We start from the raw sequence: 27,273 nt of genomic DNA on the forward strand, positions 1-27,273 counted from the left end.
TCCAGTTCTTAGGAATCAAATGGCAAGATGGTCGTCGTCATATTCCAATGGATGTGATCAACAAAATAGCAGCCATGTCTCCACCAACTAGCAAAAAGGAAACACAAGCTTTCTTGGGCGTTGTGGGTTTTTAGAGAATGCATATTCCAAATTACAGTCTGATCGTAAGCCCTCTCTATCAAGTGACCCGGAAAAAGAATGATTTCAAATGGGGCCCTGAGCAACGACAAGCCTTTGAACAGATTAAACAGGAGATAGTTCATGCAGTAGCCATGGGCCAGTCCGGGCAGGACAAGATGTAAAAAATGTGCTCTACACTGCAGCCGGGGAGAATGGCCCTACCTGGAGCCTCTGGCAGAAAGCACCAGGGGAGACCTGGGGTCGACCCCTAGGGTTTTGGAGTCGGGGATACAGAGGGTCCGAAGCCCGCTATACTCCAACTGAAAAAGACATATTGGCAGCATATGAAGGGGTTCGAGCTGCTTCAGAAGTGGTTGGTACTCAAGCACAGTTGCTCCTGGCACCCCGACTGCCAGTGCTGGGCTGGATGTTCAAAGGAAACATCCCCTCTACACACCATGCAACTGATGCTATGTGGAGTAAATGGGTTGCACTGATCACCCAGCGGGCTCGAGAAGGCAACCGCAGTCGCCCAGGAGTCTTGGAAGTGATCATAGACCGGCCAGAAGGCAAAGGTGTTGGATTATCACCAGAGGAGGAGGTGACACGTGCTGAAGAAGCCCCACTCTATAACAAACTGTCAGAAGATGAGAAGCAGTATGGCCTGTGCACTGATGGGTCCTGTTGCCTTGTGGGAAAGCACCGGAGATGGAAGGCTGCTGTATGGAGTCCTACACGACAAGTAGCAGAAACTGCTGAAGGAGAAGGTGAATCGAGCCAGTTTGCAGAGGTAAAGGCCATCCAGCTGGCCTTAGACATTGCAGAACGGGAGAAGTGGCCAGTGCTCGATCTCTGTACTGACTCCTGGGTGGTGGCAAATGCCCTGTGGGGCTGGTTACAGCAGTGGAAGCAAAGCAACTGGCAGTGCAGAGGCAAACCCATCTGGGCCGCCGCATTGTGGCAAGATATTGCTGCCCGGGTAGAGAAACTGGTTGTAAAGGTACGTCATGTGGATGCTCACGTCCCCAAGAGTCGGGCCACTGAAGAACATCGGAACAACCAGCAGGTAGATCAGGCTGCCAAGACTGAAGTGGCTGAGGTGGATCTGGACTGGCAACATCAGGGTGAACTATTTCTAGCTCGGTGGGCCCATGACACCTCAGGCCATCAAGGGAGAGATGCAACATAGAGGTGGGCTCGTGATCGAGGGGTGGACTTGACCATGGATATTATTGCACAGGTTATCCACAAATGTGACACATGCACTGCAATCAAGCAAGCGAAGCGGGTAAAGCCTCTGTGGTATGGGGGACGATGGCTGAAATATAAATATGGGGAGGCCTGGCAAATTGACTATATCACACTCCCACAGACCCGCCAAGGCAAGCGCCATGTTCTCACCATGGTAGAAGCAACCACCGGCTGGCTGGAAACATATCCCGTCCCCCACGCCACTGCCCAGAACACTATCCTGGGTCTTGAGAAACAAGTCCTGTGGCGACATGGCACCCCAGAGAGAACTGAGTCAGACAACGGGACTCATTTCCGAAATAGCCTCATAGACACCTGGGCCAAAGAGCACGGCACTGAGTGGGTGTATCACATCCCCTGTCACGCACCAGCCTCTGGGAAAATTGAACGGTACAATGGACTGTTAAAAACTACACTGAGAGCAATGGGGGGTGGAACATTCAAGCACTGGGATACACATTTAGCAAAAGCCATGTGGTTAGTCAACACGAGGGGATCTGCCAACCGAGCTGGCCCTGCCCAGTCAGAATCCTTACGTACTGTGGAAGGGGACAGAGTCCCTGTAGTGCACACAAAAAGTATGCTGGGCAAAACAGTCTGGGTTCTTCCTGCCTCCGGCAAAGGCAAACCCATTCGTGGGATTGCTTTTGCTCAAGGACCTGGGTGCACTTGGTGGGTGATGCGGGAGGATGGAGAAATCCGATGTGTGCCTCAAGGGGATTTGATTTTGGGTGAAAACAGTCAATGAACTGAATGGCACAATGCGAACTGCTATATAATACTGCGTGTCACCTCTGTGTTGTACCAATGATATCAGAGTACGAGCCTCCCAACCCATGGAAGATCAACTATGAAACAAGCAAAGTGCAGCAGTGATGGAACGATGACTGACTCAGTATGCAGCGACCCAACGCCACACACCATCTCTCCCACCCGGACAGACTGATACAACAGAGGGAGCCCAGAGTCATGGACTGGATGAACTCAATGGACATTTTTTTAATGGACATTGTACAGGGAAGGTCCATGAACTAAGGGAATGATGTCTGTGTATTATGTTAAAGGATGGGAAGGGGAGGGGTGGTGGTTGGTAAGGCTGTATTGCATTATATGGGACCTGGGCATGGTGTAAATGGTATGGAATAAGGGGTGGAGAATGTGCTGGTTTTGGCTGAGAAGGGGTTAATTCTCCTCACTGTGGGGGTCGGCTACCTTTCCAGCTTCCCGCGCTCTGCCGCGTGGCGGGGGGACTGGGAGGGGCAGGGCCATGGTGGGGATGGCTGACCCCGACTGTCCAATGGCAGGTTCATTCCATACCATGTGACACCATGACCAATATATTGAGGTGGGGGCAGCTGCAGTGCCAGCACGGAGGCGGCGCGGCGTCGGGTCGGCGGGCGGCGAGCGGCTGCGGCGTGGGCAGTTTGTTCCGGTGGTTCGTTCCCCCTCTCCCCTCCCTTCCCCCCCCCGGGGCTTTGCGCCTCTCGTTGTTCTCCTTTACATTGCATTTCTACTGTTGTTTTCTTTTAATTTTAATTATTAAACTGTTCTTATCCCAACCCACGAGCGTTACCCTCCTGATTCTCTCCCCCATCTACCGGTGGGGCAGTGAGCGAGCGACTGTGTGGGGCTGAGCTGCCGCTAAACCACGACAGTGACTTAAACTCCTGCAGTTATACAGGATGAACCTGAGCCTTTGGGAGAAGGAAGCTACCGAGCAGTGTCTTCCCTGGCTCTGCAAGCCTATGCATGTGAGTGCATATGTACGCTGCATGTTCTGGCCTTGACAGATGCAGACATAGCACATAAAGAGAGGTTTGGCAAAGAAGAAGAAAGTCCTCTGATCTAAGGTGAAGATAGAGTAAATAACCACCGTAAAGCCAACACAATAAATTCAACCCCTCTGTGCCTTCTCTTTGTAAATACTCTCCAGGTTTATAATCTTTTTCAAAATTGTGCAAGTGTTTGTTACCTCCACACAAACATGTCTTTCTGTTACAGAATTCCCACAATTCTTTTTCTAGCCACCAAGTGCTATATGGACTATCTTTGAGGAAGGAGCTGTTTCACCAGGACCATCCTGTGGTAGGGCTGGCATACAAGGAAAGCCAGCCAACCAGCCAACTCCAGCAAAGATAAATATAACAAGGAAAGGAATGGGGACTAGTCCTTTTTGTTTTGCTCCAGGCAACAATCCCATTTGGCCCAAGATTAAGGTCTAATTCAGATGTAATGAAGTCAACAATTCCTACTCTTTATGCTATACCATAATTTACTACTTCAGGAAAACTCTGTCATTTCTACTAGGCTTAAAAGAAGTGTGAAGATCATAGATAGCTTTGCACACAGAGGGAGTGTGGTGACTCAACACATATAATAAATACATATTTATGAAGAGATTTCCCCATCTTGCAAACAGCATCACACGGAAAGTCATGCAAATTTTTTAGCTTTGAAATGTTAAAACCAAGGAGGTTCTGAAATTTTGCACATGACGATCTGTCACTGGATCTCATCTAGTGCGGCAAGAGAAACCCAACCTTGTGCAGATTGTCCATGTTATTGAAAGGTTGCAATGATTGAAATTGCATTGTTACTGCTGAACCTGGGCCAGAGGTGGTAATTGCCCCTTTTGCAAGGGGCTGTAGCATGTAATCTACTGTATTAAATGTTTTAAACCACTTAGAAACTCTTGCTACTTTACCATGTGTTAGCTTGCCTAAAAAAGGTGTCCTTGAAAACCTGCTTCTGCCCAGAGCTGAATTTAAGTCTATGTGTCCCTTCCTTCTTGAGGAACATGTCTCTTAATCTATAACATATTGACATGGATGAAGTGTCAGAAGCACTTGAGGTGGAAAGACATTGATATATAGAGGCAGGGCTCTGGAATTTCTTCTATATCTTGCTCCCAATTAGGTAAATGAGTGTCTTTATCAAGGGCCATATCTGGTACATATATTTGTGGAGAGCAGACATAGCTGGAGTGGAGGGAGTCTGTGCTCAAACTGATCAGTCAATCCTTATGTTTACTTAAGAACATGCATAGGCATCATTAAATAATTACAAGCTAGCAACGTCTAGGAGTTGTGGAATATCCTGAGATTGCTACTCCTAAATCCAGAACCCAGCATTCAGGCAACTCTTAAAGCACTGGCATGTCATTCTGCTATTTGAGTATGGGTTGATTTTCAGAACTGAGGTATCAAGCGGTGTAATTATTTTTAAGTGTGGTGGGTTTTTTTGTTTGTTTGTTTTTGTTTTTGTTTTTTTAAAGTGCTACATCTGTATATATTATACCATATGTAGGAAACCTCAAACCAGTTGCCACCCGGCAACTCTTAACTCATTGCTTTTCTGGGATCATCCTGCAAGTCCTGAGGAATTCTCTAATCACACCGCAGAGCGGGTTCCTTTGGAAATCTGAGATTTCCTGTTGTTGAGGCTTTTTGACTGGTTTTGTTTTCATCTCTGTTTTCCTAAGAAATGTATCACATATGAAATGCACCCCAGCAAAAGCTTTATGGGAGGTGAAGGATGTGCTGTTTTGGAAACCATAGTCCTTCGGGGTTGCTGAAATTGGAATCTGTGCAGCTTTAGCAGATGAGATCTGATATTGATCAATCTTAGTGAAGAAACAGACAGAGGGCTTGGGGACTAACATCTGCTCCTGGGCAGAAAGCTTCATATTCCCTCATAAGGGGAGCAGAATTTGGAGAGACTGCCTGGCTGCGAGGAGTCATTTTTGCTATGTCACTCAGACAGCTCACCCAAAGCAACTGGTCATATGGGTAGCATGTGGAGGCAGACCAAGGGCTTTCAGCTGCATCTGAAATTCTAGGTAAAACCCAAAAATGCTGAATAAACAATGTTCCTCATCATTTTCTCCAGCTGCCTTCAATGTGGAAGTTGCAAAACATTCACAGTCATGAGGACCATGCACTTGGAAGACACACTGTTCTCTTCACTAGCATATGCTTCAGCAACTGTTCATATCTCTCTGGAGGCTAAGACTAAAAGGAAATTGATGAGACCTTCCTAAGGAGAGGTTTATGGCACCTCTGGTCCTGGCTTGCACTGTCTGCTCTAGGGGAGGTCTGAGCAGCTAGTTCTGACATCAGATCATCCTTCCTTTGAAGGAGTGCACTCACATCTGTCTTATGTGCTCTGTTTCCCTTTGTCATGCAAAGACTATTAGTGACAGTCCCAAGAGAGACTGAATTATATATAGCCAGACTTCCCAGTCTGAGACATGCTAAGTTTTTATCCTGAGAAGAAAAAGCAGGAAACAAACATTGGCATCAGAAAGAAATGAAAAAATGGTCTGTGGGAGGGGAGAAAATGCTAAGGGTGCAGCAGCCACAAAAAGCTCAGCTGAATCACAAACCTGTATTTGCTGGACTCTGCAATGAGAAGACTTTAGTGTAGACCCCATCTAACATCAGAGATCTGTGAAGCACTCATAGTCTATTAATAAGGTAGTGTATTAATAAGATTTTATTTTCTACATATCAAATCAGCTTGGTGAGGATTTTCTTCTCAGGGCCTAGCCCAGCCTCTCTGACAATACTCAAATCTGAGCATTTACCTGGAATGATTCAATTTCACTAATGGAAGATGAGAACAATTCTGCCAGCTTTGGAGAATCACAGAATCAGAGAATGGTGGGGATAGGAAGGGACCTCTGGAGATCATCCTGTCCAACCCCCTGCTTGAGCAGGCACACCCAGAGCAGGGGGCACAGGAGCGCAGCCAGGCGGGGTGTGAACGTCTCCAGGGAAGGAGACTCCACATCCTCCCTGGGCAGCCTGTGCCACTGCTCTGGCACCCGCACAGGGAAGAAGTCTTTTCTCATATTCAGGTGGAACTTCCTGTGTTCCAACCTGTGCCCATTGCCCCTTGTCAAATTTTTCTTGGCTTACAAAAGAAGTTTTACTCCATTTTAGATCTGCTTCTACCTGTATTAGGTCTTCTCTCTTACCTGGTAAGCAGACATAGGTCAATTACAGTAGAACAACAGAGAGCCTCATACAACCAAGGCACTTTTTACTTGAGAGAGGTGGTATCATCTCTTCCTACATCACTGGTCATCTCTCCCGTGTAAGCTTACATTCAGCATCTCCTTTGGTCCATCAAGTTAAATGCTTTTCTTGGATGGAAGCTGTGCTTGTCCTGCAGTGCCTCTGATAGGTATCTTTCAGTTCAACACTTCTTTAAAGTACTTTCCAAGGTTTTGTAAGTATAGAAGGACAGCAGCGCTCTGAGATGGGAGCTGCTGAGAGGGAGTGAGTTTTTGCACATATTTACCACCTGCCCACCTCAACAAGAAAACAGCAACCAGCAAAGATATGTACTTGTCTCAGGAAAGAGCTCATGACCTATGGTCGAAAGCACAAACCTTCCCCTGCCACCATTAAGACCAGAGCTCTCCCTCCATGCTGCACCTCCATGGAAAAGCCTTCTCCTAGAGGTGTACAGAGCTGTAGCTCATCACCAGCATGCATGAGGATGAAACACTCCACAACCCCAAAGGGCTTTTGCAAACATTAGAAGCTGGATGTGCTGACAGCTGAGTAAAGAGCCAGGGATACATGTACACCTCGGCTGCTGTCCTGCATTGCTTCACTCCCAAGACCTGCCACAGTGCCAAAGTGCCACAAGTGTTTCTTCTATGTGCTTTTTGGGGATCCAGCATCCACTGCTCTAAGATGTCTGCCTGGTCCACATGTCCAAAAAGGTTGCTTGGCTAAAACAATAATTTGTCTCTCCTTGGAGCTGATGGGCACCTCCTCATCCAACATAAACAGAGGTACTGTTGGTTACTGAAGGGATATGCCACTTTACTAAGGATTTAGGTCAGTGGCTTTCTTTTCTCCAGGAGCACAAGTCCAGTCCTGGTATCTCATGCCAGTTTCCATCACCAGATAGAGAGAGATGTTGTTACAGAGTATTTCATGTTGGCATGCTACATGAGAGCTTCAGAGTAACGAAAACTTTTCACCTTTTGTAGTAAAGGCAGGCCACCAGCATGTACTATAATGTAATCTAGTAAAACACAATATTTTTGGGAGCCTTTCAAATGCTGTGAAGGAACAGCAGGCTGTGGGTGGGCTGCTCTGCTCTATGAATGCTGCCTGCTAACACCCAGATGTCGAATGCCAACTTTCCATTCACTGCTGCAAAACAACAGACTGTCATGTGGTAAAAATAACCATGGGAGGCATGCAACACACTGCAGTGCTTGTTTCACCTACAACACACTGTCAGAAACTGGGCATCCATATCAATGCTGCCCTAAACAATATGTTTCAGGTCAGTGATTTGGAGAATAGGTTTAAGGAAAGGGAAATACTTTTAATTAAATGTTTACTCCTTTGGTATCATTTACCTCAGATCTAAGGTAGCTGCAGAAAATAGAAGATCACTTTCTCACTGTGTAACAATGAAAAAGAAACTCAGAACTGGCTGCTTTCCTCTAACACTCACCCACCTTTAGGCGAACAAGAAAACGAAACCAACTTTAAAGTTTCTTTATGACTGAGGACAGTTTGTGCCAAGAGGGAACCTAAATCCACATCTGACTTCACTCTGCCATTGATACAATGGTACCACCAGTCTTGCAGCCAGGTTTCAAACATTTAATAGTGCAGCAATGCCTTTCCATCCTTATCCCTACTGACAGATTTTCAGTGTACTTAATGAATACTTAATGACTTAATGAATACTAAGGGGACAAATCTTCCTGTTAAGTCTACTGGACCAACCACTTCTTTAAAGAAATGCAAGACACAATACCAGGATTTTCACATGGGGCAGCATAAGTCTTGTTCTGAAGATTCAGGCTAGGCAAGCAGGTGAGCTGGGAGTCCAGGACAAGACTTGCTTCAACTCTGCTTATTCTTCTGTTTCCACTTTGCATTCTTTGATTCAAAGACTGTTTCTAGTCCCCCTATGTTTCAAAATCTCTAAATATATTAAACTAATCCCAACAATAAAATAACCATTCTGTCTGTAATCCACTGTTACACTGTTTATAAGACTGCATTTTCTCTTGATCTTGCACTCACCATTTTTTTAAACTTGTTTGTGCATCTTGTACTTCTCTGTCCATTTGTTGGTAATGATCAGCATATTTGTATGATAACATTTAATTATTGATGTTGCATTCTTTACTATGGACTGTTCTGATTTTTTTCTGTCTTTGTGATGCACGTTTTTTTCAGTTGCTTGGCACATAGCATACAGAAATGCTGACTAATGTAGGCATCCTTCTTCCAAACACTTTTGCAGACAAGGGAGCTCATTAAATCATTACACTTACTCATGTCTAGGTTTACTCACATGCACATATCCTTGCAAGCTTCAAGCTGAAGTATGTGATTTCTTGTATCATGATAACATGGAATTCTAATAAATAAACAGTAGTCTGTACACTCATGCATTTTTGCTGCCCTAGTTGGAATTAAACACCTCCCACACAAACGAGAACTGGTTATACCAGCTTAAGAATAAACACTACAAGCATGTGTGCATTTTGCAATATGTCTGATTTTAGTGGGAAAGTCACTCAAAACTGAATTAGAAAGAGCAATACTCAAATGAAACATTTGTGTTATGTGCAAGGCCTTCAAGACCATCTACAAACCTGTAGCTAGCTCTACTCTTTCCCTAAGGTAGAGATACTTGCCTCATCTGGACAGCACAGACCTACCTGAGCCACATGCTCATTTATGAAAGTTAATCTGGTCTCAAAGACTTAGATTTTCTGTTCTAAGTGTTGCAGTTCACTCAGCTTGTCAGACCTACTGTTTATATCTGGCCTGCAATAAAGATGGATATTTCTCTCATGCCACGGCTGTTCATGTAGAAACTCAGAAGTACAAGAAAAGGACCTTCCTCAGTGCTTCAGTGTGAGCAGAAGAAACAGTGCTCTCTGTGATGACAATGGGATGGTCTGCTGCAAGAGGATGGGGATGACTGCATGTTCCCCCTTGTTAAAGCAGTGGCATGGATGCTGGTTGCCAGCAGAGGTTGGACATTGGCCTTCACGAGTAAGATTCACCCTGATCCTAGAGCAACGGTAAAAGACTTTACATATTTTCCAATAGGGACAAACCTGGCACGTGTGCCACAAGACCCTTTCACAGATGTCTTGATACAGCAGCTGCTCTGTATTTGCACATATGATGCAGTGTGACTCTAACGAATATGCAAGATCCATGGCACAGTGGTCATACAGTCTGCTGGCATCAACTCTATGGCTGGACTTGTAATAGTTTTCCATCCTCCTGGTGTACCAGCTTAGTTTGTCCTCTGTTGCCCTCACTGAGATGGTTTGGGCTGCTTCATAGTGGTCCCGTTGAATAGTGCATACCGCACTTCCAAAGGACCATCAGGCTCCTGTGAACATGGACATAACAATGGTTCCCCCATAATCCTCCCCTCTGATTCTCTCCTGGGAATGCAGAGGGGAAATGTGGTGCAGAGGCAGCGAAAAAAATCCTTTCATGAGGAGTTCATTCTACTTCACTTCTCCGGATAACATGCTTGACAGCTCTCTTCTTCTCATCCCTTCTACAGCCCTTTACATTCTCAGCCTATCTTGATGGGCCCTGGATGTGTCATGTTGTCATGGATGTAAATTGTAAGTAGACTAATGATCTCAACCTCTACTGTCTTATCTCTACACTTCAAGCGTGATATTTTCTTATTTAAATTAAAATACTTTTTTACTGTCTTTGGACTTCCCTTAGAAAGATAACAGGGAAGTTAATAATGCTAGTGAGGCTGTTGAACAAATGTCCTTTCCGCTCAGGAGCAAGCAGTTGATCTGCCATTTGACAGGTCACAGCAGAAGAGAGCTCTGTTACTTCCAAATATTCAAAGATTTTCTTTCATGGCTGCAGTTAAGGAAGAAAAAACCCAAACCACAGGGGCAAAGGGTTTGCACAGACTTTCATCCTACACTTTGAACTAATTAAGCAATCCAGATTTCACTGCCTTCAGAGTGGTACTCATGTAGCTAAAACTAAGCACATGCTGATGTGTTCGCTGGATGGGATCAGAGAGCTTAACACCTTGCAGCATTCAGCATTAATTGAAATATGTATTACAATACGTATTTCTGAAGTTCAGTCCATGTATTCATTCCATCTACTGCACTAATTTATGGAGTAAAACACCAGGTAGAATATGAAATCTAAAAAAACCCAAAACCTTTCTTGCTTTATGTTACCATGGGTGTAAAAGAACGATATACCTTCTCAGATCAGTTTTAAATAATAGGAATCACAAGAGAGAGACTAGTAGTATGAGACAACTCTTACATTCATGCTGATCTGTTACTTCCACGTAGAAGCCATATAGCATTGTCCAAGCTCAGGGTGGGTCTGCTTGAGTATGTCCCCAAAGAAACATTCTCAGTGATTTCTCCAAGAAATTTCACAAGAAACCTGGCATAAGGCAAGTTCAGTTCACCAAATGCTAGGGTAATACCCTAGCCCTTGGACTGTTGGTCCTATTTTCTTTTTTCTGTCACTTATATGCCTCAGCTGGCACATTTGTAAAAGCTGTGTGCCAAATTCGACCAACTTTTGCCAATTTTCTGCTAGCTGAAAAAACTTTAAATTCACTTAGCCTAAATGGCAGAAAAAGCAGTTCTGGAATTTGTTCTATGAGGGATAAAAGCATTTTTCTTATGAGCTTTAGAGCCCATTGTTTGCAGCAGAACAAAGGAAAACACAAAAAAGAGGAAAAACTTCAACTCAGACTACAATGGGAAACTGATAAAAGGAAATAATTCTAACGCCCAAACCTTGCTTCTGAAAGTAGTATATATCTGATCTGCTGGTGGCATCTGCTGCTGCATTTTGAAAAGCCATTTGTACCAGTGCAAAGTGAGTGCAAAAGAGTGCTGCCCCTCTTTGAACTCCTTTTGGCTGTAGGAGGTGTAAAGCAATGGAGAATCTCTCGAGTGTTGACCGAGTCACACATGTGCATCTGAAGGAGAAACAGAGCCCTCTTTTTAGCTCCCTCATGAGAGAAGTCCACCAAAGTCCATTAAACACAAAGATACCATGATGACTATACCTTGCAAACCATGGACATCTGGGAGACAAATTCTGGGCACATTTGGCTGTGTGTGTGTCTGCCTCTTACACTGTTCCCTGGGCAGCTGCTATCAGCTGCCACCACAGCTGGGGACCTGGGCAAGGAAGGTGTCTGATCTTAATGGGAATGACTGTTCTCAGGAAAGCAAAGCAAAACTGTCCCTACCTGTATATGTTTTCTTCCAGCTTTTTCACCTTCAGCTCATCCTCTTCTGACTGCCTTCTTCTGGCTTCTTCCTCTTCTGCAGAGCCAGCAGGAATTCCCTGTAGCAGCCATTTTTCCCGAAGAGCTTTTGACTGTAAGGTGAAAAAAAGCAAACCTTAGGAACAGGCTGAGCAAAAAACATCTGAAGATTGAGAAGGAGCTGTGTCTGCTTTTGAATATTAGATTATCCTCACTGAATTTCTGATTACTGCTTTAGACAGTCAATTTCAGGCAATCCATCAGCCGTTTATTCAGACATCAGATCTTCCAGGTTTAGGAGTCTCAGTTTTACAGTATACACTTTATTTACCATCAATGCCTTAATGTGAAGTTATTTTTAGTTCCTAATAAAAAAAAAGACTTCAAACCACTAACATTATCCAGTCCTGCAAGAATTAAAATCTTTGAACAAAAATGTGGATCTCTCATGAGTGATAAGGCATGTACTGGAAGGACTAAAATAATAAACTTCTTAAAGCTTCAAAACCAAAAGAGCAGCATGGTCTAAATGTTATGTGCTTCATAATGGATAAAATCAGTCTGCTATTAAATTAATCAAAGATGGTTTTTTTATTTATACCATGGATGTGTCTCCATACGTTTACAGGCATACAGACAGACACACACACACACACATGTATACATTCACACAAGCACACACATCACCTCCCAGCCAGACACAAAACAAATGAGCAAAACTCTTCCAGAAACCATGGGTAGTTGAGGACACAGCAACACTGTTGCAGAAAGCATCAATAGCCTACACCAATAGAAGTATTCCTGGGAGTTTGGCTGTATTTTCTACACTGAAAACATGGCTACAGTCTCACCTGGCCACTGTCTAATCCAGCTGCAGCTCACCTAGGGGAGCTGACCAGTGGAAATGCATTGGCTGCAAGCAATCCACACAGAACATCAGCCTGTGCATCTTGTTTGATCCAAATCCTGCCAGAGGGATGTGGCAGATCAGTTGGGAGACAGGACAAACACCCATCAAAGGGAAGATCAGGAGCCCAAAGCCTTGCAGGACTTTGCCCCTAGGCAAGAAGGAAACGGAGCTTGTGGAAAAAATTGTCAACCAAGGGACTGACCAAATTAGCCCCTTGCATTGACCAGAAAAGGGGAACCTTGGTTCTGAATTTTCAAAATGATTGGCAATGCTAGTTCAAGGAACCAGCTCTGAGAGTGTGTATCTTCTCCAGGAAGAGGATCCAATGAGGAAATCATCAGTTCAGAGAAACTGGATTTCAGAGGCTGCCCAAACGTGCAGTATCACTCTTTTCAATGCCCTGTTCATTGCTGGAATGGAACCTGACTTGTGCGAACTATATATAAAGGAAAAACATTCACCAGCAAAAGCAGGCTTCAAACCCAGCCCAAAATAGAAAGATTTTTGACATGACAGACAAGGCTTACTTGTTAGTTTTTGAGTGTATATATAGTCAAATTATCTATGCGCAATCTATTTTTGTCAATCCATGGCCTATTTCATATCAGGCAATTAGATTTTAATAAGGCAGCAGACAGAAAAAAATACAACACACACAAGCGCATTAGACTTTATAAATGACTCTAGCTTTCACTGACTCTAACTTTGCTGCGCACCAGAGAACTTCTAGGTGGCTTGTAAGTGATTTCTATATGAATGCGGACTCCTGCATGACAGAAAAGGTCTTGTGCTCTTGTACCATATAGTCATATTCAACAGCTGGAACACTGATGATGCTGATGCTGGAGATGTACTTCACCTGGCTGAACTCAGTTTTGCTCGTGGACTCCAAGGTGTTAGTTCACAAAACATTAGGGACGGCTGTGTCCTGGCACAGTTTCTGCAGTTCGCTGCCCCTTTTGCTGCCACTGTCGTCAATAGTGCTTCCTGCTACATTTCATGGGCTAGTAGTGAGATTTCTTGGTGAGATCTCTGCTTTCCTGTTCAACCCAGCTGATTACTGCTTGGACATTTCATCAGCTCATTCAAGCTCAATATGCTATGGAAATGTCCCCTCAGCAGAGGACTCCCAAGTCATTATATATACCAAGGAACAAAGTGAGACAGTCAAAGATGGATTTACAGGTCCTGAGGTGCTAAGCATTTAACAACTTGTGCTTTGACATTTAAGAGTTCTCAGTAGTACAACTCAGTGGGCACCTGCTGGGCTAAATCCAGTGCAAAGCAGTGTGAAGGCTGATTGCTCTTTAGAAAAGTGCTGTCTTTTCTTTAAAAAGAAATGTGGCCAGTTGCACATGGAACTATGTTGCTAGATGTGTCATACTCAGTAGTGGTCTCAAATATGAAACCCTGAGTGACACTCGGTTGGAAAAATACCCCCCTAGTTTCTAAAGACCACACTGTAAAAATGAAGGCAGCCTTCTCTCTTTTAAACCTGTTTTAGGTATGGCTGCAGCAGTCCTAATAAAGCCTTTGGCAAAGTGCTGCTTGGACGGCACTGAAGACATTCAGTTAACAGTTCACTCATTTACTACAGGAGGACAGATAAAATCCAGGGTTTTTTTGATCTGTGTTTACAGAATCTCCATGCTGATGCTCAGACAGGGAGAAGCCAGTCCCCTCAGTACAACTACTGTACACCAAAATTAAGATAATTTGTGCAGCTTTTGTTTTGGTCTTTGTTTATGTGAAACATTTAAGCTACAGAATCACATGATTTCTTTCTTCCAGAAGCCTCTTTTTTTTTTTTTTCACTTATTAATAGCATGAATTTGAAACTGGGAAGCATCAATGGGATTTTTTTAGAAGACATATTTAGAGACAAGAATGCTATGATCTACTTAAAATCCTCCCTCTTGGGTGAAATGTCAGCATATTTTATCTAAAACAGGAAAGCTGGTAGCTTTGATGTTTTTGGCTCTTCTTTTTAAGATGAAAATTAAGGCATTCATTAAATACTACAGTGAGGAATCCAGACAAGAAGACTCTGAGAAATGGAAACATTTATAAGAAACATTTCTTAAAATTCAGAGTGTCTATTTGCCAAGCTGTTGAGGTTACGTATATTTATACACCCACTGCAAATACAATAGGCAAACGGGCAGGCACATGTCAGGAGACCACGCACAGTCGTCTTGCTGTCCGGGAAATATTTTCTCCCCTGCCAGATGACTGGCAAAACGCTGAGGCAGTGGGTAAGGGTGGAATAATCTCTCACCTGCTTTGACCAAAGCTTTCCCAGGGCATTTTCTTCAGAAACCCCGGTAAAGGCTTTGGCACATATGATGAGACAAAGGGTGGGTAGGGAGCAATAGGGACGTGGTGGTAGAGCTGCGCTGGGTGCTTGGGCACAGCTCCTGGGTATGAGACAGTCCAATGAGGCAGTCAGCACTGAGGCAGTCCTGCCAGATGCAAACCAGAGCCAGATGTGGCCTAGAAACAAAAGATGGTTTGTTGCCATCTGTCCTCCGCAGCTACGAAATTTGGGTTATGCTTCTTGAAAAAATCTTGCATAATCTTATCCCAGGAAGAATAGGAGGTGTTTCTCATATCTGCTAAAAGGAGAATGCTTGCATGAGGATGGAGCCCAAAAATAGCTAGCTGTATGGGTTACCCTTGCTTCACAATGTTGTGCATTTGCTTTACTTAACAGTCTGTGATTAAAATGGCCACAAGCTAGTATTTCAGCATTGCTCCTCCTTCATTGTCTGTTACAGGCTTTAACTCTCTGCTGCATCTTGGAGCTTCTTTATGCACCAAAGTTTTGCTGTATGATTAGACATTGTCAGAGTGATAGAGGGCTCCACAAATGGCCAGATAAACTACTGTAAAAATACAGGTATTTGTACAGCTCATTCCAATACTGAGGTGTGAATGCGCTGTACTTTCAGAAGGCACCATTTCACTGGTACAACAGCTACGCTATGTACAGTTTGGTATAATCATTCCTTAATTTACTGCAAGGGTATAACTTCTTCAGGAATAAATCCTTCAGCAGAAATTAGACCATGTCATTAAAAAGGCTCTCTGTTACTGAAGTGGAAAGGGCACCGGGCTTGTGATGCTCTAGGTCACCACTGCTCTCAGGTGATTTGGTTTCTTTGCACACATGTGAGATTGCAGAGATAACTGGCAGCTCCACGCTTATTTTGTTCAAATGTAGGGAAGCAGAGCGACTTTTCTGCACCATGCAAAAAAAAAAAAACAGGTCACAATTCTGTGAACAGATCATGGTGAGGACAGAAATAAGTGAACAGATGTTGGACAGGATAGAAAAAAATCATGCCAAATGTCTGAAAGCAGTAGACACAGTGATGGCCATAAATGTGGTGCACAGCTCTCTTACATGCTACTTATTTCAGTTTTGATGTTTCAGGACCGTGAAGCCTGAGGGCTTTAACCTGTTGACATTTAGGGCTAGCAAGAAAATAATGCAGAGACCCCAAACACACATAGTAGAATTAATGCTGTATTGAAAAGAAATTATTTATTTCCAATGCTGCGTTTTGCTTTAATGTTGCATCAAAAGTTTAAGTATTGGGGAACATTTTATTATAGCAAGTGAATCCTTTTATCACCTTTTCATATCTGATTATGTGCATTATATGCCACTTCTGGATTCCCTGCTTGTGAAAGGTAATTAATTCTAGCCATCACTCTTGTTGATTTTCTATCTACTTCCATAAACAATGCTCATAAAGAGTAACACACTTCCAGTCCTATATGAAGTGTGGCAGTGTCTTAACCTGAGGCCCAGATACATTTCCCAGATTTGTCCTTTGACCCTTTATGACAGTATAAAAGCCGGTTCTTGCTGTGCTGCTACCTTTCAAGGTAGATTCTTCAAGCAGTGTTGGTTTTTTTTGGTGTTTACAAGTGGTTATGAGAGCAGTGCTTGCTAAAGTGGAGCACTCCTCTGGCTGCTGTGTAATTTTCAAGGAAGCAGATAATCCTGAGGAGAAACAAAGGTCAAAAGTTGACCCAATACAGCCTCCTCCAGTAAAATGTGCCTGCTTTTGAGAAACACTACTGGATGTGGACTATTCAGGGTAATGATGCTCTTCTGTACTGTGCAAAATGAGCAATAATGATCCCTGGTGTAATTCTACTGAAATCATTAGTGCTACATCAAAGACACTTTTACTGAAATCTTCGCCAAATTGAAGTTTTGCCAAAACTCTTTGGGTTTTGAGGCTTGAAGGCCACCAGACATTAACGATTTAGAGCTGGAGTTATTTATTATGAAATTATTTTCTCCTTACATGCATTCATTATTTCTCTCCTGGAAAAAAAGGTGAATGCAGGAAGTTGGTTCCTCATATTCTCAGATATGCATATAACCAGACCATGCCCTACTAAACAAGTCCAATAAACCGCTTTCTTCACCTGGCAGGGTGAGTCAGGTATTAGCCCCACACATTCCCATTAGGACACTAGTGTAACAGGCTGCATCTCAGATTTGCTCTTTGCATTTCAGAAAGTTCCCTTGGTACAAAATGGTTGAGTTTTCCAGGCATAACTGGAGCTCTGGAAGCAGCAATGAGTCCAGCTTTGTTGTTCAGCATCTACCTGAAGCCCCCTGCCCAGGGACTGCAGATTTGTCAGCCAGCGGATCAGCTACAAGAGGGAAGGTTTCCTATAGCAGCAGAGCATGCTCTGTCTATGCATGTTCCCAAGCATATGCCTGGGCTGATAAAATGGAATTTGCAAGGAAAACAAGTGTAAGAATGACCACTACTGAAAATCCTCAGGGATTCTTCCCTTTTCTTTTCTATGTTACTGCGGCTGCTCTGAACACTGCAGCTCTTGCTTTCCATATTTTCAGGCAGCTTTGCCTGCCATCCAGCTGGCCCTAACCCAGAGTAGTGTGGGTTACTCGGTGGATCTGGGTCTGACCTTCTGGTGTGCAGCACAGTTGCCAGCATTAGCAAAGAGGTTACTGGGACGTGTACAGAGATTATAGAAAGACTTGTTCCTTTGCCAGTAGGCCTTCCCTTGCCTTCCAAAAATGGTAAATAAATATGTGTGCATGGCTGTAGTGTGAGCAACCATGTTAATATTAGATGCCTGTAACCATTCATGAATAAATTTGCGAATGCAGGGAAGGGCTGTAGAAATAAGCAATATGACAGTCAGGGCCATCATGAAATAAGCAGCTCCTCAAAATGTACTCCCGTGTGATGCTGTAGTTTTTCATTTAGCAGTTGGTGAACAAAACAGTCTTAGTCTTTGCCGAGACTGACGCAGAGTTTTCCTATGTGAGGCTTCAGTGTGAGAGAGTCTGCTTGCAAAATGGAGGAGAGGTGTGGTCCTCAGCAAACACAAAAGATTTTACTCTGCTCTGCTGCAAGATGGATGTGGCCCGTACTGCATGACTGGCCCTGGAACAAAACAAGCAGACATTTCCAGATTGTGGCTATGATCTGCTTTTGCTTAGCAGCAAAACTTTCTGTTGCCTTTCCAGTCATCTAAGACACTTGTTATAGCCTAAGGAGCATGTCTACGTGATACACAGATATGGCTCAAGCATTGCCCAGATTAGGGAATCAAGTCATGCTGAAAAACTTTCAGCTTGATTGCAGTCTTGACTTCAGTCACAAGATCATAGCTAACGTAAGTATAATTCAAATAAAACATGTATGTTAGCAGCTGGAGCTTAGCCAGCCCAACACCAAATAGCATGTTTGTAAACATGTGATCACGAAATGATAGTTTTGGTTCTTGGAGAAGTAAGGAAGGGGGTCAGCAGAACTGCTACCTTGGATTCCCGGAGGGCAGACTTTGGCCCGTTTAGGAGACTGCTTGACAGAGTCCCGTGGGAGGCAGTCCTCACGGACAAGGAAGGCTGGACAGTCTTCAAGAAGGAAATCTTAAAGACAAAGCAGCAGGCTGTCCCTATGTGCCGAAAGGTGAGCGGGCGGGGAAAAAGACCGGCCTGCCTGAACAGAGAGCTTTGGCTGGAACGCAGGAAAAAAAGGGAATTTATGACCTTTGGAAGAAGGGGCAGGCAGCTCAGGAAGACTACAAGGAGGTTCTGCAGGGAGAAAATTAGAAAGGCCAAAGCCCAGCTAGAACTTAATCTGGCTACTGCCATAAAAAACAATCAAAAATGCTTGTGTAAATACATTAGCAACAAAAGGAGGGCTAAGGAGAATCTCCATCCTTTATTGGATGCGGGAGGAAACATAGTGACAAAGGATGCGGAAAAGGCTGAGCTACTTAATACCTTCTTTGCCTCAGTCTTTAGTAGTAAGACCAGTGTTGTCCAGGTACCCAGCTCCCTGAGCTGGAAGACAGGGTCAGGGAGCAGAATGGAGCCCCCATGATCCAAGGGCAAATGATTAGTGACCTGCTACAGAACCTAGGCACACACGAGTCTATGGGGCTAGAAGGGACCCACCCAAGGGTACTGAGGGAGCTGGCGGAGGTGCTCACAAAGCCAACTGCAATCATTTTTCTAGAGTCCCGCCTAACCACAGAGGTCCCGGCTGACTGGATATTAGCAAACGTGACACCCACCTGTGCAAGAAGGCGCGGCAGGAGGACCTGGGGAGCTACAGGCCTGTCAGTCTGACCTTGGAGACAGGGAATGCTATGGAGCCACCACATGGCACCTACGTGACAACAATGTGATCACATCCAGTCAGCCTGGGTTTATGAAGGGCAGGTCCTGCTTGATTGACCTGATCTCCTCCTATGACAAGGTGTTCTGCTTAGTGGATAACAGAAAGGCTGTGGATGTTGTTTCTCCAGACCGTAGTAAAGCTTTTGACACCATTTCCTACATCATTTTCATGGAAAAACTGGCTGCTCATGGTTTGGACAGGCATACTCTTCTCTGGGTAAAAAAACTGGCTGGATGGCCAGGCCCAAAGAGTTGTGGTGAATGGAGTAGAACCCAGCTGGCAGCTGGTCACAAGTGCTGTCTCCAGGGCTCAGTATAGGGTCCAGTTCTGCTTAGTATCCTTATCAATGATCTGGAGGAGGGAATCGAGTGCACCCTCCCTAAGTTTGCAGGTGACACCAAGTTGGGTGGGAATGTTGATCTGCTGGAGGGCAGGAAGGCTCTGCAGAGGGATCTGGACAAGCTGGATCAACGGGCTGAGGACAATTGTATGAGACTCAACAAGGCCAAGTGCCGGGTCCTGCACTTGGGTCACAACAACTCCAGGCACCACTACAGGCGTGGGGAGGAGTGGCTGGAGAGGTGCCTGGTGGAAAAGGACCTGGGGGTGCTGGCTGACAGCCAGCTGAACACGAGCCAGCAGTGTGCTGAGGTGGCCAAGAAGGCCAACAGCATCCTGGCTTGGATCAGGAATAGTGTGGCCAGCAGGAGCAGGGAGGTGATCGTGCCCCTGTACTGGGCACTGGTGAGGCCACACCTTAAATCCTGGGTTCATTGTTGGGCCCCTCAGTACAAGAAGGACATTGAGGTGCTGGAGCGTGTCCAGAGAAGGGCAATGAAGCTGGTGAAGGGTCTGGAGAGCAAGTCTTATTAGAAGAGGTTGAGGGAGCTGGGGTTGTTTATCCTGGAGAAGAGGAGGCTGAGGGGGGACATTATTGCTCTCTACAACTACCTGAAAGGAGGTTGTAGCGAGGCAGGTGTTGGTCTCTTCTCCCAAATAACAATTGATAGGATGAGAGGAAATGGCCTCAAGTTGCACCAGGGGAGGTTTAGATTGGATATTAGGAAACCTTTCTTCACTGAAAGGGTTGTCAGGCATTGGAACAGGCTGCCCAGGGAAGTGATTGAGTCCCCATCCCTGGAGGTATTTAAAAGCCATGTAGATGTGGTGCTTAGGGCCATGGTTCAGTGGTGGACTTGGCTGTGCTGGGTTAATGGTTGGACTCAATGATCTTAAAGGTCTTTTTCCAACATAAACAATTCTATGATTCTAAAGGAGATCAAACAGTATCCTGTAGAGTTGGAAGTTTATTGTTGATATTCATTGTTCAAGAAATGAAGAAAACACTTCTCTCAAATATCTTGACTTAGTGATCTTAAAAATTCTTTTTAAGAAGCATAAATTTAGACCAAGAGTTGTAAATGTTTTCCAGCAGTCAATGTGTATTCCTCTCACAGAATATTAAAATACATTAACCAGCTTTTTTTCAAGCATGTTAAGACCTGCCCAATATAATTGACAACCTTTTTTTGACCAGGTATTGCAGATTGATGGCTTAACCTCTTCCAGAGTCTCTTTGCCACTGTGTCACTTGTCTGAGTCTTCTTTTTTAATAAAATCCTTATGCAGTGGTCCCCTCAGGTTAGGTTCACTGGTCCTCAGGTCTTGTTTCAGAGCTGCTCAAAAGTTTCCTGGTTTCTCCAAGGCAGTCTGCTCATCCAAGGGACTAGTGTCCTGCCTGTTCCTAAGGAACCTTTCTCCTCTTTCCCCTTATCTCCTGGGGTGACAGAGGCTTGCTATAGCACCAGTGAGCCACTGGTCTGGGTGTGCAAGGACAGTACATGTGGGGAGATGAATAAATAAATAAATAGTAAAGAAGGTAAGTAAACAACTAAATAAAAATAAGCGATGGCCACTATTATGATAAGCACCACCCGTAATCATGGCAGCCAAAAGGCTTTGCAGAGATTATCTCTCCCCTTTGTTTGCTGTGGCTGGTCCATTCGACAGCCCTTCAGCTCCCCTGAGTATTTACTCAGTCACTTCTCCTTCTCAAAGCACACATTCAGCAGAGCAACAGAGCAGACAGGAATGTGTTAAACAGTGAAATGTGACGCAGAAATGGGTGAGGGAACAGTGAGATAGCTGGCATGATTTTTATTCTCTTGGGAAGGGCTAGATCTCAGCTGGGTGCCCCCGTGGTAAGGCAAGAGAATGAGAGATCATGGCTGCAGCATAAGCTGTATGCAAGTGGAGCTGCAGATGCACTGGAAGGCACGTCCATGGCAAGCTACCAGAGAGATGGGCAGGATGATAGCTATAGCTCTTTCATGAAGGTCGCATGCTTTGTCTCTTTAAAAACTCTCAGGAATAGAAATTGCAGCTGTGCAAACCAAGGCCCAGTTAGGAATGCTTTGGGGGAAAAATGTGCCGATTATTTTACATTCTCAGGATAAGCTTCCCATCCATTAGCAAGATCACCAGTGTAAATATTTTGTGTGCATTGCTTTTAAATTGTTCAGGTCCCATATTTTATTTAACTTTGTAAACTAAGTAGACAGTTGTTTCCATACAAAGATGAAGAAGAAGAAATAAAACCCAAGCTGTTTCAGCTGCAAGGAAACACACCACAGCAAAGAGACACAAAGTTTCTGTCTCTCTTGCTCAGATCATTCATCAGCCTCAGAGACCTGGTCTGTACAGACTAGTTTCCCTGAAGGGGATCATAGGTATGTCCTGAAAGACAGTAAGAGTTTCTAATATTCATTAAAGACTTGAGATGGCATTGAGATGAAAAACAAGAATAAGATGAAAGATAAATTATAGGATCTTTTCTACATATATTTTCTATACATCTGGGCTACCAGAAAGTTCTGCTTGAAGTAACAGGTGAAAACAATCATGCTGATACCTAAGGTGAAGAGTTGGGGTTTGTTCTTCAATCTCTCTCTTTAGGAAGTCTTAGAATTCTGACTTCTTCATGGCAGGATGATAATGATGGCTCTGTCCAATTGCTTGGCATTTTGCTTGGGGCAAGATTAAGCACCATAATGAGAATAAACAATAAACTGCCAGTGGCTGCTGCAGGGGAAGAGGAGGGATGAGGGAACCGGGCTGTCCTCCCAGCAGGCATACACTAGCAGTGGAGGGACACAGTTTGCAAAAAGGGATGTGGCAATGAGGGCACACATGGTCCTCAGGGCAGTGGCCGGACCTGGGAGGTTTCCCAGGGGTCTGTAGGATCTCTATCCTGGGCAAGAGTCCAAATGTAATGGAATGATGATGTGCATGGGAGTAACCTGCTCCTGTTGGCAGGTGCAGGAGGAGACCTCCAGGCTCCCCTCACACATAAATTACTCTATGACTCTGTGAGAACGTCTTTGTTTCCCAGGGATTTTGGAGCTGGAGTAAGAAATAGCAGCAAGCTAGCTGAAGTTTCTGGGCTTCATGTCGTTGGACTGAAAAATGGCATAAGACTAACTTTTGCAGTTACACACATGAAAAGGGTTTGATCACACTTTTACATCCTTGAGGCAGAAATTTAGGCATGCTTTGGTTTTCCCTATGATTACTCACTCTATATTTTCAAAGGAAGTAAAGCATCATTTTGAAAGAAAAAATAATAACAATTAAAAAATTAACTCTTTTTGGAATAGGTAACAATCTGAGATTTTGAAAACTGGCAACCCTCTCCCCTGAGAACAAATAGGCTTTGCAAGTTGTCATCATTACTACACTTCACAGTTGCTTTTACTATTGTCTTCTGAAAGAATAATTTCCTCTCTACATTCAGTCTGTCATGGGCTTCCATTTATCACTGCTTTGCACATGCACACATCAGTCAAAAGAGGCAAAAATAAAAGCTATTTTTCAGAGATTCCCTTATTCTCTGGTCTTAAAAGTTCTTATATTCATTGTTTTAAAAAGCTGCATTCAGGTCATGTGAATTCACTTTTGAGCACATATCAGGCCATTAGGAGCAGCTGGGGTTGAAGCGAGCCATAAACATCCTTGAGCTACTTTGACACAGTCTGGCTAAAAGAAAATTGCCGGAGTGGCAGCGACCTGCTCAAAGGAGCTTGTCACTGGTGGAAACAAGAGAGTCAGTTCTGATGGGTTTCAAGGAAGCCCTACCTGTATGGGAACACTTACATGGTCATCTCAGGATAACTCTGCCCCACTTATCATAGAATTGTTAAGGTTGGAAAAGACCCTTCAGATCATCGAGTCCAACCGCTAACCTATCACTGCCAAGTCCACCACTGAACCGTATCCTCAAGCATCACATCTACCCTTCTTTTAAATACCTTCAGGGATGGAGACTCCACCACCTCCCTGGGCAGCCTGTTCCAATGCCTGACAACCCTTTCAATTAAGAAGTTTTTCCTAATATCCAACCTAAACTTCCCCTGGTGCAGCTTGAGGCCATTTCCTCTCGTCCTATCACTTGTTACTCAACCCCAGCTCCCTCAGCTGCTCCTCATCAGACCTGCTCTCCAGACCCTTCACCAGCTTCGTTGCCCTTCTCTGGACACGCTCCAGCACCTCAATGTCCTTCTTGTACTGAGGAGCCCAACACTGAACCCAGGATTTGAGGTGCAGCCTCACCAGTGCCAAGCACAGGGGCACCATCCCTGCCCTGCTCCTGCTGGCCACACTATTGCTGATCCAAGCCAGGATGTTGTTGGCCTTCTTGGCCACCTCGGCACACTGCTGGCTCGTGTTCAGCTGGCTGTCAGCCAGCACCCCCAGGTCACTCTCCACCTGGTAGCTCTCCAGCCACTCTTCCCCAAGCCTGTAGTGGTGCCTGGGGTTGTTGTGACCCAAGTGCAGGACCCGGCACTTGGCCTTGTTGAATCTCATACAATTGTCCTCAGCCCATCGATCCAGCTTGTCCAGATCCCTCTGAAGAGCCTTCCTGCCCTCGAGCAGATCGACACTTCCACCCAGCTTGGTGTCACCTGCAAATTTAGGGAGGGTGCACTCAATCCCCTCATCCAGATCATCAATGAAGATGTTGAACAGGACCGGCCTGAACACTAAGCCCTGGGGAACACCTGAAAGTACAAGTTGCACAACAATACCTTTTTCCTGAATAAAAGCATTCTTTGGATTATACCAGAGCATACCAGACAGATTATACCAGAGTAATTATGGAATATTCAGCTGCGTGGCAATTACATGTAAGCGGAGAAGAAACGTGTTAAAGGACTGAAGCTTTCATCTCTTTGGGGTAGTCAATTTATGTAGCTGGCCTGGGGAAACTATTCAGTTATGGCTGAAAGATTTTACCTGGGGATAGATATTTTGTCTTCTGATTACTTGAAAAGAAAACATACATATTTTTAAATCTCTCCTTTCCAAATGCTACTTCCTCATAAGGATATCGTAAGGTTGCATACTCTGTAAGCAATTCAGAAAAAGCAAGTGCCCTAAATCCTTAGGCTATGCAGTCTTATTCCTTCCCATTCTCTTTCTGGCCTAATGAATCTGGATTTCTCTTTTGGATTATAAAACAAGTTAGCAGAAAGGAAGAGAGATGAGATTCCCAGGGTAAGGCGGGCATCAACCCAAAGTTGTTAATGCACAGAAAGGAATGAACAGGGGTCTCCTACGCTCTGGAAATGGAAATTTCTCTCCAGATTAGCTCCTAACCTCTTCATACCCTAGAGCTGCAGTTGGGAAATGGAGATGGCAGGACATTCCGGTCTCTCAGAGGTGTGGTGAGCTCCAGTATGTTAAAAACAGAGGGTCAACCTAGGACTATCATAGTAGACATCACACATCAGAAGAAGTGCTTGACTATCAATAAGATTAGATTTTGTGGGCTATTGCATTGGTCCTGTAGAGAATGGAGACTGTCCATGACATCATCAAACATTTTTTTGTGTGTTTGACTGAGTCGCCGTTCAGTTTAAGGGTTAATTTAGTCGAAAATAATAAAGGGATTCAACATAAAGGAATAACAAGATTCCTTAATTCACAAAAGTAATCTCTGTTTTACCACACTGTTACATATATAAAAATAGATATACCTACCCATACATGGGTACCTATATGGGTAGATATATATATTTAACTTCTCTGATAGAAGTTATTTTAAGGCTAGAATGAACTGAGGATTACAATGTAAATGTGGAATAATAAAATAAAATTTGTTTATAGATATGATAGTTTCAGCTGAAAACATACCCTAACAAAATCTCTATAACATAAAAAGGCTTCCCTTTCCCTTTCCCTTTCCCTTTCCCTTTCCCTTTCCCTTTCCCTTTCCCTTTCCCTTTCCCTTTCCCTTTCCCTTTCCCTTTCCCTTTCCCTTTCCCTTTCCCTTTCCCTTTCCCTTTCCCTTTCCCTTTCCCTTTCCCTTTCCCTTTCCCTTTCCCTTTCCCTTTCCCTTTCCCTTTCCCTTTCCCTTTCCCTTTCCCTTTCCCTTTCCCTTTCCCTTTCCTTTCCCTTTCCCTTTCCCTTTCCCTTTCCCTTTCCCTTTCCCTTTCCCTTTCCCTTTCCCTTTCCCTTTCCCTTTCCCTTTCCCTTTCCCTTTCCCTTTCCTTTCCCTTTCCCTTTCCCTTTCCCTTTCCCTTTCCCTTTCCCTTTCCCTTTCCCTTTCCCTTTCCCTTTCCCTTTCCCTTTCCCTTTCCCTTTCCCTTTCCCTTTCCCTTTCCCTTTCCCTTTCCCTTTCCCTTTCCCTTTCCCTTTCCCTTTCCCTTTCCCTTTCCCTTTCCCTTTCCCTTTTCCCTTTCCTTTTCCCTTTCCCTTTCCCTTTCCCTTTCCCTTTCCTTTCCTTTCTTTCCTTCCTTTCCTTTTCCTTTCCTTTCCTTTCCTTTCCTTTCCTTTCCTTTCCTTTCCTTTCCTTTCCTTTCCTTTCTTTCCTTTCCTTTCCTTTCCTTTCCTTTCCTCCTTTCCTTTCCTTTCCTTTCCTTTCCTTTCCTTTCCTTTCCTTTCCTTTCCTTTCCTTTCCTTTCCTTTCCTTTCCTTTCCTTTCCTTTCCTTTCCTTTCCTTTCCTTTCCTTTCCTTTCCTTTCCTTTCCTTTCCTTTCCTTTCCTTTCCTTTCCTTTCCTTTCCTTTCCTTCTTGCCTTCAGAGTAAAGATGTAATTATGTTATAGATTAAGTGTTAATGAACTGAAGTCTTTAAGAAATAGATGTTAACAGAAATAAGTCCCTAATATTTATACCACTCCAGAAATAAAATAACTGTGGTAAATGGATTTATTGTAATAGCGAAAGTAACAGCAGAGAAGTAATTTTTCATTCAATTAGGAGGTTTTGTGCTGTTTATTTTATCACCAGCCACCACCAAACAGAGCTACAGCAAACAATTATAGAAATTCTGTCCAACTAACTACAGAGGCAGCCAGATCTTGGAAGAAACACTTCTACCCTGAAGTTTATTTAAAATAATAAACATCTCCATTCTAATGGGCCCACCCAACTGCTGCCTAGCTGAACAAGTTCTTAAAAGAAGCTCTTGCTTGTAGGTTATATCTCCAGTGCAACTAATCAACCAAAATAAATTATTTTCTTCCTCAAGAAAATACATCATGTTGGTGGATACTGCAGACTGTGTTTGCGTAAGCTGAATTTTGCCCAGTTCTCTGATCTCAAACTATAGGAACTGGTAACACCTCCATTTCCCACAGACGTGGTAAGCCCTGTTTTTAAGAGTATGGCCATTGAACTGCTGATGCATGAAGTTTAAAACCTCTCTACTGTTAACCAAAAAAACCCCATAACCCCCACATCTTGTGTTATATAAAAGAAGGATTATTTTGGTATTAAAGATTAAAGTAGGTTGAAGGGAAGGAGAGCTCTTGTAAACTGCCTCTTATTACAGCAAAACAGTACATTCAGTCATAAAAAATAGGGCTGCAAAGCACCTTTATATCTTTTCCAGCACCAAGGGCCTTTCAAATGAAGCATCCGATTGTAAAGTAGACAAATACACCTCCTGCCTTCCATGGAGTGCCCCAATGGCTCTGAAGTACCACATGGATGCTCTGTGCCCACCAAAGTTCCT

The 27,273-nt window shown here is 44.1% G+C and overlaps 1 protein-coding gene across 4 annotated transcripts in view; it reads right to left on the reverse strand.

Moving 5' to 3' along the window:
- The window catches only part of PALM2AKAP2 (PALM2 and AKAP2 fusion), a 280,924-nt gene that overhangs the window by 204,376 nt on the left and 49,275 nt on the right, over positions 1-27,273 (reverse strand). For all 4 annotated transcript variants that reach the window (XM_064439264.1, XM_064439265.1, XM_064439267.1 and 1 more), the window contains exon 3: positions 11,644-11,774. In XM_064439264.1, the coding sequence (XP_064295334.1) occupies positions 11,644-11,774 (131 nt within the window). The remainder of the gene's footprint in view (positions 1-11,643; positions 11,775-27,273) is intronic.

This window comes from Phalacrocorax carbo, chromosome Z, assembly GCF_963921805.1.
Source record: "Phalacrocorax carbo chromosome Z, bPhaCar2.1, whole genome shotgun sequence".
NCBI classification, from domain to species: domain Eukaryota; kingdom Metazoa; phylum Chordata; class Aves; order Suliformes; family Phalacrocoracidae; genus Phalacrocorax; species Phalacrocorax carbo.